A 13,196-nucleotide genomic window follows, 5' to 3' on the forward strand; every position below is an offset into this window, starting at 1 on the left:
CTGCCTCCTGGATGGCACACGCTGTCACAACTTCCTCAGTATTTCTACACCAAAGATTTCAAGGTAGCAGAGCCAAGAAAGATCCTGCCAAGGAAGAGATGACAGGACTAAACTGTTCAACTGTTCTCAATATATCTGTCCAAAACTTCAATCTTTATTAAATACTCTGTGCCTACATAATTCATGGGAATGAGTCTTTTCAGTATCTTTAAGACTGCCACTCTTCACTCACAGTGTAACATATACTATACAGTATTACTGCAGAACTACCATTCCATTGTATAGGGTCGATTACTGGCGGATGCACCAAAACTGTGGGTGTGCCTTCATTTTTAGCATGTGCTAATTGCAAGGCAGTTAACAAGTAGTATTTCCTACTTTCCAGTTCATACTAAATGCAAGAGTTCACGTCAAGATACACTGCATCCTTGCTTGGAGGTTCTCCCTATATACGACAGGAAAAAGAAAGCAATTGCTAGGCCAGTTCTCCACATTTGTCTAATCCACCCTTAAAGCCATTTTAAACTAGTAGTCTTTAGCAGTATGTTCTGGCAGCAAACCGCATAAGCTTCACATTTTGTGAAGTACTTTCCATTGTCCTGAATTGTCTGATTTCATTGGGTGATCTAGAGTTCTAGCACAAAAGTCTCATGGCACTAGCACATGGGGGGGGGGGGTCACCCAATGAAATTAGCACTGAATACAGGGCACCCAACATGCACTGGATTCAGAACACATTGAACTGTAGCCAAAGACACTGAGTTCAGACTAGCTCACACTGAATTTCATAGGTTTTAATTTAGTCAAGCATTATTAAAGGAGATTAGACAAATTCATGACAAGAGAGGTATATTAATGGTTATAATGGTTACATGGGACCTTCAGATTCAGGTCACGTTTACAATTAGCTGGAGACCCATAACATAGGAGGACTACCAGAGAATTAAGTGCTAGAATTCTACAAGTAAACTGAATCACATGAAGTGACATTCCAGGTGTGGTTCAATGTTCGTGGTCATGTAAAAGCAGAAGACTAGCACAGCAGGGAGACACATGGGCATGTACATACTGCCCTGATGTAGTTTTCTACTTGTAGGGAATGTTAGCAATCAGCATGTAGATAATGGTGTCTCAAGACAGCTGTTTATCTGACTGGAAGGGTATGTGTGTATCTTATCACTGAAACAAACTTTTACTCCTAATAGCGCTTGAATATACAGCTCCAGAAACTTGCACAAAAAAATTGGCTGACCAGTGAGTTGCCTTTTCCACCGAGTTCCCGTTTGTTAGTATTTATGGGCCCTTCCACCACCTTGTCTCTAGGCTAATTATCCCCTTCTTTCTCTCAACCTGCCCCATGTAGCTAGTACTGCTCCTGGTGGCCTGTGTGAGGCTCTAATCCTATAAGTTAAATTCGTTTACACCCCTTCTCTCCAAGAAGTTGGTCTAGCACAGGGGTGCCCAAACATTGGCGCTGGGGCCACTTCTCGAGGACTCCCAATGGGGCCCTCAGAGAGCCCCCAGTCTCCAATGAGCCTCTGGTGACTTGCCGGCGCCCACACTGGCCTGACCCAAGTGCTCTCAGCATGAGGGCGACTGTTTGACCACTCATGTGAGCTGTGGGACAAGGGCTCCCTCCACTGCTTGCTGCTTCACATCTGTGATGCAGCAGGGGCAGCAAAGGAAAGGCCAGCCTTGCTTTGTGCAAGGCCTTTATTCATTCATATAAGTTCCATCTCTAATATATTCATTTATATAAATTTATTCAAATTTTAAATGTAAATTATTTTCTTCCCCAGCCCCCAACACAGTGTCTAAGAGATGATGTGGCCCTTCGGACACCCCTGGTCTAGCACATATGGGGGGGTGTCTATTTTTTAGCAGCGCTTTTTTCCAATGATGGCTCATTTCCAAGGGCAGACTTAAAATCCTTATTTTAGCTGTCAAATCTGGTGAACATTTGTTTGGATAGCAATCTGAAGTCTCCCAAGGTCAATTATACAAAACTGTAGAGACCATAAATTTTCTAGAGTTCTAAATTTTTCATTATTTTGGTATTAGTCCAGGTTGTTCACATTCCTTAATGTGACATGGAAGTCAAGGTCATGTGCACTATTGTGTGAGGACTGAGCACAGGTTAGTTTCACCAAGGGGAAGTTACCCATGAAAAATACATAATGGAAAAAACTACATTTATCTTACAATCAAGCCATACCAAGTGGGCTGGAACCATTTGACCAGGCTTTAACTAGTTCCTAACTAGCAGCCATTTGGCATCACCCTTCAGCAACAAGCTTAAACAAGCTTGTAAAAACATTATATAGGTTATTAATGCAATTTTAGGCATTGGTAAATGACCTATTTGCAAATGTGCAACCTGCTTAGATCTTCAATTACTTAACAGCTTCAATTTATTTCCCCTTATATCAAATGTACATGAAAGACACTATTTGCTAGACTAAGAAAGCTATAGCTGTATAAGAAAGCTAAATGGTCAGTTGTAATGTTCAAGTTCCTTTTCACCAGTGTCCTAACTTTTGTCTTTGCACTATATGGATTTTTTTAATGAAGCAATTCAAGATCTTACACCACCCCCAATTACACGCAAGGACAATTCTGCCAAGACCATCCCAGCAGTGTTACTCCAAATGCACCAGCAACCCATCCCCCTAGGGGAACACAATTTTTAATTCAAGCAACTCTTAAGGACCAAAACCCACTAACATATGCCAATCCAGTGATGATCTTTATTGATACCAATAGATGATGTTACAGTTAATTCCACCTACATTGGAGGATCAAAGCATCATTCCTACTAGATCTCAGAACATGCCCTTAGCCCAGACAAAAAGCAATCTCTACCTGGTCCCAAAATTGATCCAAGAGCTTGGTCAGAGAACCAGTCAGAATATCTCTCCTTAGTTCGCCCGTTCTCCATAGCTCTTTTTCACATGGACAGAGAAAGCATGCCCAAGTCACCTTTTATAGAAGCTGATTAGTACCAACAGGCAAACATTTTGACCCAAAGTAGAATTCCATCCCTAACTGTAACTTTTCAAAGGATACTTTCTATATTAGGGATGAATTAATCTGGAGCAGGGAAACGGTGGAGAAGTACTATAGCAATATATATCTATATGTATGTACCACTGATGTTATCTTGCCACTTTATTCCCTGCAAAGTTTTAATATATACACATATTTAATATATTCGTACTAATGGTTTTACCTTGAATGCCGAGGAATCAGACTAAAGGTTTTGGGTCAGAAACATGATTTTTTGTCCTTTTTTTCCAGTGAAGACTATCAGCCCCCTCGTGTACACATTAAGTTTTATTGTAACAAAGCAACTTGTACACTTTTTAACGTTTAAAACTGAGCATCTCTCTTCCAGTGAAACAAAACAAAAAAAAAAATAAATTGAAAAAACAAAACAAAGAACAAAATTACAATAGAGAATGTCAATTCCAAATAAGATCCTACAGGTTCTGCTGATTTCTCCATCAAGTGGCAGGGCTCAAAAGTCATCATTTAGGAGAGAAAATTTTATTTATTTATTTATTTTAAAAGTGTCATCTTAAACTGCAAGGATGTTTGTTAAACATCACAATTAAACATGCCAAAAGGAGAAGAAGCCATGTTTTGTCAAAATGCCCGTTTAACCCACCCCAACATCTGAAACCCACCCTTGCTTACCCTGTCTATAACCCCTTTTTTTAGCTTTTTCATTTTTTTTTAAACAAGAGAAGTAGACAGATACATGTTGGTAAATGCTAACTGTCCATATTCACATAGAGACACAGTGTAATCTCTGAGCCTGATATACAGAGAAAGAAGGAAAAAGCTAGATTCTATGCACTACAACACAGGGGCCTAGCACTCCTCAGCTTCCAGCAGAGTGAAGGGACCAGAAGTTCTCTTTCTTCCCCACAGAACACGTTGTGTTGATTCCATTAACAGTTTGTTTCAAAACAGAGGGATAAAAAAATTGAAATGGGGATTCTTTTTCCACTGTATTCTGCTCAAGATATTTTTCTCCAAAATTTATGTGTGAACCATGGTGAAGAGGAGAGAAAAAAGACCTCAAGAGAACAAGGCGACTGAGCACAAAAGGGGAGGGGAAGGGGGAAAAATAGACAGCAACTTGCTCCCAGGGACTTGAGGGGGGAGAAAAAAAAGGGGGGAAAGGGTGGTTGGAATCTGTCAGTGTTCAGTCGTCTTCTCCTTCATCCTCCTGTTTGGGGGGAAAACAAAGCAACCATTACAAAATTGCTGGGCATTTTATCACAAGTTAACCCAAACTTCATTAACATGCAATAATCAATTCCAGTGTTAACTAGAGGTGTACTGAAAACACACACACAGATTGGGTACCCCTTATCCAAAGTGCTTGGCAGAAGTGTTCAGGATATCAGGTTTGTTCCCATATTTCAGAATACTTGCATATACATAATGAGAGATTCTGGGGGCGGGGCCCAAGTCTGAACACAATATTCATTCATGTTTCATTGACCCCTTATACACATAAACTGAAGGTCACTTTATACTACATATTTTTAATAATTTTGTACGTAAGGTTTGCGCATGAAACAGTTTGAGACTATTTCTTTAGGCAACGTAAAGAAAGTCATACTGGTGCTCCAAAAAGTTCCGTATTTTGCAATATTCCGTATAAGGGGTACTCAATCTGTGTGTGCATGCATTTTATATTTAGAGTGCCCAAGAATGATAGCAACCCTAAACACACTGTATTAAGGGGGCTGTTTCACCAAGCTCAGAATGACTAATGATACTTTGTTAATACGTACATGGGCGCATTTTAGCAATGCAAGGCACACACATTCACCAAATTGTCAGCCACAGTTCCTTCTGAGTCAAAGTCGCTAGAATGGCGGGGTTTGTGATGAACTATTCAGACAGCGGAGCACTTGAAAGCACTACACAGTTCATGCTCAATCCTGCTCATTACATGTCACCGCACAAAAATGGAGTTTTAGTTTCCTACCTCCCCTTCTTCTCCCTCATCATCATCTTCGTCTTCTTCTCCCTCATCTTCATCGCCTTCCTCATCAATGTCCTCCAGGCCCTCTTCCTCCTCATCGTCGTCATCATCTTCCTCTCCTTCACCTTCTTCATCATCCATATCAGGAACCTTGTTTGATACAAACAGACACTTGCTCGAGTTAGTTACTTGGCAGATTAAACCAGGCCTGACAACCCTGTCACAAATAGGAGGGACTCGCTGAAGACTCTTACCAAATAGTACTGTAATGGATTTGGCCAGATGTCATCTTTAATGACCTCTCCTAGCTCATCAGCTCCTGCATCAGAATGATCAGTGAACCAGGTGAAGAAACTCTCGGGTTCTTCATGCTGCCTCTTTCTGCTGGCCTTGTTCTGTGTCTGGCTTGAACGCTTTGTCAGATCCTGAAAAAGGGGACAGAGCATGTTAAAAGTTACCGTTCCAAATGATCTTCTCCAGGTTGAAAGCATTACTTTTGACCTGCAAGACTACTCCATATTTATTCAGACTACAAATCTTGAGCCAATTATTGGCAGAGATACAGAGACCTATCTTAAGTGTGATCCAACAGAATTACACACACGCCCCAATAACAGACTGTTATTCTAGATCAAAAAGTTCATTAACCCCCCCCCCCGAAAAAATCTGGTCACAGAAAAACACAAGACTAAATGTCTCTTAAGCACGTTGAACTAGTTGTGGCATTCTATTTTTTTTCCTTAATTCTGGCCATTCTGAAGTACACCCACTAACAGCCGACACTGCTGAGGGTACACCAGGGTAAACAAAACAGTCAAAGCAAATGCCTGTTGGGGCCGTGAAATCCATTTTACACTTAAATGTTATTCAAAAAGTTAACATCCTGCATTAATACTGGAAACACCCAACCACTGTGGACTTTCAGACCATTTCAGGCAAGTTGTGAGAGTTCTAAGGAGGAATCAAATCAAGTACACCTTCCAATCCCCATCAAGACTCTTTACAATCAAATACAAGCAATTCTATTAGCAGTTCAATTTTCCTTATGTTCTTCCTTTTCTCTATCTCCCTGGGGTCAGCCAATACCACTATACCTTCCAGATGGACACTATCATACTACTAAATGTTGACATCCACATTTCGTTGTGTGTATTACTTACTGAAAGAACCTCAGAAAGCATTCCAATAATAGCACGTATATCCCGCCCGCCCCCCGTTTGACCTCATTTTAAACAAGGTCTATTGAAACAACCCAAAATTCTCTGTGGAGATGCAGTCCAACTCAGTTCCTTATCCTTGTCAGCAAGTGACAGACCAGTTGAAGGTGATGCTACATTAAGTGGCTAGAAACAAGAAACTCAAAGGCCATTTATATTGTAACCATTTTAAACAGAGCAATTTTTTTTTTTAATGCAGACAAATACCTTCCCAGATTTCCACTTGATTTCACTGGACTTTGACGATGGGTCCCCACTCTCATTCAGATGAAACTCTTTGGAGAGCATCTTGTTTTCAAAATATGGATTCTCATCAAAACACTGTTAACAGAAGATTATAAACACAGTTGCTACAACACAGCAGGCAGACTTCAAAGCACCACACCCAGGGGCAACATGATCTCCCCAGCCATCCCACAGGCATGCAAGAACGGTGCAGAGCACAGACACTTACAAAATCTATTCTGTAACCTGATTTGATGTCTTCAAACTCCATCACCTCAACTCTGGTCAAATAATGCAGGGCCTCTTCATCTTCCTCCCCCAACAGTGCAGATACTAAAAGAAAAGGACGAAAGCATCCAACATAAATTTGCATTTCCCGATTCTTTGGAGGTAGGAAAGTCTCACTGAACACTTCAAGGAACCCTCCCTCCCCAAACCAATTTCCTAAGCAATAGTGTTCTGCTCTCCAAGAATCACAGGCCTAGTTATAACACAGTAAATAGCATTCTCACTTATATACCATAAAACCACCACATGACCACTACTTACAGCAACCAAGTTTTCACTGAATGTCTCACTTGCACAAAGCTTTGATTCTACTCAAGTACACAAGCCATGTACTAGGAGAAATTACTCATAGGCTGTAGCCTGAAGTCGATTTGTGGGCTGAGTAAACAAAAGTTAATGGAAATACACAAATTGCAACTATAGGTTTTGCCTATCAGAAAGTACACCTAACGTGTTTCTTTGCAAGGTATTTATATTTTACGTCCATCTAAGCATTTTCTTACTGAAGCAACAAGAACATACATTGTTTAATATGGCATTTTAACATTACCTTGTGGGTGGTTGACAAATGTTGTTACCCAAAAATTTGGGATTTTGGCGATCAATTCTGACCTCTTCTGGAAGAATGGCTGGCGGAGTTTGTTGTATTTCTGTTCTACTTTCAAAATTTCCTCACTGGCTTGTTCATTCAGTCTGTAGCAAAGACAAGACCCAAACACAGCATGATGAACAGAAGTTTAAAGGAAGTTACCAAAGCAGCAGGGAATTTTATGGGAGAGTTAAATAATTAAAAATGTCGCAAACCCCTTTCTCAGGCTGTGGTCTTGAATTTACGTTTTAATCTGAATCTTCGGTCGACTATGTTCAGCACAGTAGAACTTTGCAGCTCAGTAGAATTCTCAGTCTCCCCAGTGGCATTGCGTTCAACCAAGCAAAAGAAACTGCAGCAACCACAGTACCTACCTCTTGCATTTACTTCCACTAATCAGGGCTCCACAATCTGCCCTCTAAGGAATTTGGTTATAATTGCATAGCCACATGTTTCCATGTCACAAAGAATGGTAAAACACTTTGCTGAAAATCAGATTCACTTTGCTGTCACACCACATATCATTTTCAACAAATAATTTTGGCTACAAATTCTCAACACACTAATTCAAAGGCCCCAAAGCAGAGTACATGGTCCACATGTGCCCCATATCTGACTGAAGAACCTCAACCCATAAATTTAGTCACCCCAGAAGACATGGTCTTTGAGCCCCTACTACCATTTAGGACCCACTGCACTAGGGCCACATAGAGCCCTGACTTCACTAAAGTGAAAGAAAAGCATTATTAGCCCAGGGTTAAATTTTATAGAGTTTTGTAAACCAAGTAATTGGCTTAAGAATCATAGACTGAAGGCACAGAGCTGCTGTCTTAGTTTTGTTCAGGCTACTTGCATTAACACATTGTTATTGCCATAATATTTCATACAGACAATGAATACTTTAAGCAAAATTAACTTGCTTTTTAACTATATGTCTCAATATGCAAATCCAAGTTATTTAACACTGCTCATTTTTCCAAATGTGGTATTAGGACAACACAACTTTAGATTACAGTTCACTTTTACACTCATTTTCAGCCATCTAACCTTTAACACCCCAAATTTTATAGAAAACAAAGTCATTTTACAAGACACCTGCCACGTGTAACCAATTTTTTTGTTATTGCCTGCTAAAGAAATAAGTTCAATAATTCAAAAATTACCTGTCTATTTCATTCTGTACTTCATCAATATGTTCAATTGCTTCCTGCTGCTCTTTGTCTGAAGAAAAAAGAAAGCAATATTAAAATTCCCAAAAATGATTTCAATGAGTAAGGCAGAATTCAAGAAAGGGCAATGTTGTTCCCAGTGTCATTGTGATTAGGATGTGTCTGGATTGGTTGTGGCATGAAGTTTTCCAATTATGGCAGCACTCCTAAGTCCAATTAATAGGAAGTTAAGTCCCTTGGAACATAGGAGGAATTATTTTAAAGTTAGATGCACAATAAGACCTGGCTGCAAGACCTTAATCTAACATTGGGAAGAATTTTAATTCCATATAACCCATGGTCAAGGTGCTGATCTCATCTGAGGAAGACCAATGCCATCAGCATTTCAAATGTAGCCACATTTTAGGTTATAACAGTTCTTATTTGCAGAAAAATACCACTATTCTTTCCGATCCACCAGTAATAAGATAAGCTTAACAAAATCCAGAGTCACAACTTTAAAAAAAGCTAATTAATGCAAAAACTACACTGGAAAAAAGCAGCTGAAAAGCCATTTGCTTCTTCCTTCTTTACAAAAAGGTAATAAAGGCCCCATTTTATCACAGCAGTGTTTCATTCTAAAAGGACACTTGATGGGACATTTCCTTACAGGGCATAATCAGCATAATCTTTACAGGGCATTTAAGGTAGGCAGCAAGCAGGAAGATGCTACTTTAGAAGCTAGAAGGTGGGATTCCACCTCCCCCTTGAACTAGGCTGCATAATAGAACAAACTAGTTTCCAGGAGTGGGGGGATGGAGACAAACCCACCCCCACAATCAAAGTTACAACCTCATGCACACTTATTTGGCAGAAAGCCCTATTCAACTCCTTCAGCAAAACTTACTCTGCAAAGGACTGCAAGCCCAATTTTGATTAACCTTGTAGCTCATTTCCCCAGAAAAAGTGAGGCTTTTTTTTTTTTTTTTAAAAAAAAGGGCAGACAGGGTTAAAAGAGGTAGAACCACATGTACAAAGCAGTGCACTCTGGCTCCCTTGTCTAGCTCCAGCCAGGCCATGCAGGGTTCATACCAGCAGCGCTGTTACGGAAACCAAGACTGCTGGATTCTCCATAAAATCACTTTAACAAAATACATGAATGGATAAGAGGGCAAACCCAGCCAGAATAGCACGTGCATTCACTGCAACCATGCAAGCAAACCATGTAAGGGTTTGCTATCTAAAGAGAAGCAAGAGCACCAAAGAAACCAAATCAGCATACACATGGGTGCTGCAAGAAGTGTACCAAATGAGATGCAAATTTTTTTTTACACAGTTGTCCAGAGACCTTTAAAAAACACCAAATCGGCCCTGCACATGCTGCTGCAACAAGCCGTAATGCCAAACAGAGATCAGTGCTTAGTATGTAGTGGAGTGCATGAAAGACACACACACTCGCCAAACCAGGCCCACATGTGTGGTGCTGCTGCAGGAAGTTGCAAACACCCCCAAATTTACAAAAGCATGCAAAAAGATTTTAAAAAGCCATGCTGCCAGCAGCACTCCCGCCTTTCTCCCTTACCACACGCAAACAATGATAATAATTAGGTCTCCCCCCACCAAACACTGGGGACACTTTGAAGCAAAGTTATTTGGTGGGCCACTGTGAGATATAGGAAGCTGGACTAGATGGGCCTATGGCCTGATCCAGTGGGGCTGTTCTTATGTTCACCCAAATAAAATATACTGTGGGGAGACTTTCCAGTCAAACCCCACCAAATACATATACGTACTGGGTAGACTTTGTAGTAAAGTCGCTGGAAGCAAGTGAAATATACTGGGCCTATAAACACGCTGGGGCAAGTGGATGCATTTGGCAGCAAGTGTTGCCGCAAAGCCCCACCAAATACATGTAGTGGGGAGGCTCTACAGTGAACCCCCCCCAATGAAACAGACTGGGGGATATTCTGCAGCCACTAAATATTCAGGGGAGACTTTGCAGTGTATTTATTTGGTGGGGCTTGGCTGCAAAGCGTCTCCAGTCTACTTTATTGGGGGGGTTCACTGCACAGCCTCCCCCATCCATGCTTGGGGGGGGTTGACTGCGAGCCTCCCCAGCCTGCCCCCAATTAAACCCGCGGGTTTTTTTTTGCAGCGAGCCACGTGCAGGGAGCGAGGCAGCGATCCCCCCAAGCGAAACACGCAGGGGGGTTTCTGCAGAGAAGGCACCTGCTGGGGGGCCCTGCAGCGAGCCCCGCCCAGAGCACAGACGGGGGGCGAGGCCAGCAAGGTGCGGGAGGCTCTGCAGCCGGCCGGGCCGAGCGCCGGAGAAGAAGCGGAGGCAGCCATCATGGCGGCGCAGGCCCAGGGAGGAGGGGGAGGGAGCGGGGCCGAGTGGGGGAGGGGTCGCTGCTGCGCACGTGCTTTCCAGGGAGGGGGCGGAGGAGGCGGAGAAGAGGGACCCCCGGTGGGGCTGCAGGAGGCGGGAAGGGGGGCGGGCAGGCGGCGGGAGCGCGCGCGAGACAAAAGGGGCGCCTCGAACATGGCCTCCTCCTCCCCTGCATGGACGGCGCTGCGGCCTGCACATCCGGCCCGCACCCCATGCCGCCTCCGGGGGGGGGCGGCGCTGCGGGGGGGACCTCGCCCCGCCCGCCTCTTTCCCGCCCCGCCCGCCCGCGCCGACTCCGCTCCCGCCGGCCCTTCGCGCGCCCGCCCGCGCCGCGCCCCGCGCATGCGCAGTGCGGCCCCCGCGCGCCTCCCGCCCGCTCACCTGAGATCTCGTCGGCCCCGTCGTGGTTGGAGTTGAGCTCCTTCTTGCTCACTTTGGCCGCCGGCGCCGACATCTTGGGGACGAGCCTGGCTCGGCTGGCGCGCTCGCCTCACGCTCTCCGGCCGCGCCCGCCCGCCCGCGCCGCCGCTGCTCCTCCGGTCTCCGCGCTCGGCTCGCTCCGGCGGCAGCCGCTCCTCACGCGCCCGCCCGCTCCGCACGCCGAGACCGCCGCCGCCTCCTCCTCCCGCTGCTTCTGGCGAGGGGCGATCCGCGCAGGCGCACAAACGCTCTCCCCTCCCCCCGCCTCAGCGCAGGAAAAGAGCACCGCGCCTGCGCATACCACACCTTCCCTCCAGCCTCTGTGTGCGCCTGCGCAGAGCAAACCCCTTCCCACCTCACGTCTTTGTGCGCCTGCGCAGAGCAAACCCCTCCCCTCCCTCCTCTTTTTGCGCCTGCGCACACCAAATCTCTCCCCCTCCCTCTTCTTTGCGCGCTTGCGCACAGCAAATCCCGCCCCCTCCCGCATGCGCACAACAAACCTATTTCCTCCCGCCCCTTTGTGGGCGCCACTGCGCACGCGCACACGCTCTCCCGCCTGCAATCGTGTGGGTTGACTGAAAGTGCGCAAGCGCCTAAACGCCCCTTTCCCCTCTTTACGTCGGGGAAGGAATGACGCATGCGCACCCTTTCCTTGTAAGAGCAGCTGCGCATGCGCATGTTTCCCTTCTCGGATGAATAAAACAGAAGGGACTGCGCAAGCGCGCTTCAACCCCCTCCTCCCCGCGAGTATAGCCGGTGCGCAAGCGCATTAGCTCCCTCATCACTCATCACTCAAACTGCGCAACCGTATAAGCGCCCTCCGCCGAGTACAAAGAGCGGCGCATGTGCATAAAGCATCGGACGCAACTAAAGGGGCGGTGCGCGAGCCAATCCGCACGCGCACCGATCAGGACAAGGACGGAGCATAAGGATCCGCGCATGCGCAGTGGCCTCTTCCACGGCGTCCTAGCGCGCACGCTTCCTTTTTTGGTGGATGTTTTTTAAAAAAGGTGGGCAAAGCCTTGCGCGCAGGCGCAGACCCCGCGGCCGTCGAAGCCCGCCCCTCCGCCGAACCCTGATTGGTGGGCCGTTCACTGTGACGCGCCTAGGAGGCAAGCCTGTCAACTTGGCGAGCGAGAAGTGCGCATGCGCGGCACCGTGCTCTGCCAAAGGGCTTCTGCAGGAGAGAAAGTAGGGCGGCTGCGGGGGTGCGCCTGTGGGTCGGGAGCGCGCGCGCTTCTGCTGAGGCTCGTGGGCTGCAGGGAGACCTGGTGGCCTGTGGCAGGCTCTGCAAGGGGCCAGCTGGGCCCGGTGCCTCAGGCGCAGTCTCACCGGGCCGGCGGGAAGGAGCGAGCAGTGGACAGTTAGCGTACATTAATTGAATTAAAAATCAGGTGGCTGTTAATTAATTAGATGTTTTAAATTAAATAATTAAATGAATCTTATATAAATAAATATTAACATTAATTAAATAAAGCAATAAATTAGGTTGGTTTTAGTTAATTAAATAAATAATTAAAGAGGTTTTTTTAATTAAATAATTAAATTAAATGAACCTCAGTTAAATAAACAAAGACGCCAAACAAAACAGCACCTCCTGTAGGGGCAGCACTGCCAGCCTCGCTCCCCTGCCACCCAGTTATCCTTTAAAAAACAAAGTATATACATATAAAGTATATACATAATTATAAATATATATATTGCCGCAGGATGTGGTGATGGCATCTGGCCTGGATGCCTTTAAAAGGGGATTGGACAAGTTTCTGGAGGAAAAATCCATTATGGGTTACAAGCCGTGATGTGCATGTGCAACCTCCTGATTTTAGAAATGGGCTACCTCAGAATGCCACATGCAAGGGAGGGCACCAGGATGCAGGTTTCTTGTTATCAGGTGTGCTCCCTGGGGCATTTGGTGGGC

General features: G+C 45.0%; 1 protein-coding gene across 1 annotated transcript; it reads right to left on the minus strand.

Annotated features, from left to right (window-relative positions):
* Window positions 1-2,727: 2,727 nt before the first annotated feature.
* Window positions 2,728-11,532, minus strand: SET (SET nuclear proto-oncogene). The gene is made up of 8 exons (XM_066610793.1): window positions 11,240-11,532; window positions 8,485-8,542; window positions 7,283-7,425; window positions 6,674-6,777; window positions 6,427-6,540; window positions 5,257-5,427; window positions 5,006-5,152; window positions 2,728-4,234 (listed from the first exon to the last, which is right to left on the minus strand). Exons 1-8 carry the CDS (start codon window positions 11,310-11,312, stop codon window positions 4,211-4,213), a joined length of 834 nt encoding a protein of 277 aa, XP_066466890.1. The 5' UTR covers window positions 11,313-11,532; the 3' UTR covers window positions 2,728-4,210.
* Between the last annotated feature and the right edge of the window lie 1,664 nt (window positions 11,533-13,196).

Source organism: Tiliqua scincoides, chromosome 16, assembly GCF_035046505.1.
Source record: "Tiliqua scincoides isolate rTilSci1 chromosome 16, rTilSci1.hap2, whole genome shotgun sequence".
NCBI classification, from domain to species: Eukaryota; Metazoa; Chordata; class Lepidosauria; order Squamata; family Scincidae; genus Tiliqua; species Tiliqua scincoides.

Bases quoted from the DNA above. Each gene is read 5' to 3' on its own strand.
- SET (XM_066610793.1), bottom strand. From the start codon at position 11,312: ATGTCGGCGCCGGCGGCCAAAGTGAGCAAGAAGGAGCTCAACTCCAAC. The intron at 7,426-8,484 runs GTAATTTTTGAA...TCTTTGCTACAG, and splicing joins GTACAGAATGAAATAGACAG to ACTGAATGAACAAGCCAGTG. The intron at 4,235-5,005 runs GTAGGAAACTAA...CCCCCCAAACAG, and splicing joins ATGAGGGAGAAGAAGGGGAG to GAGGATGAAGGAGAAGACGA.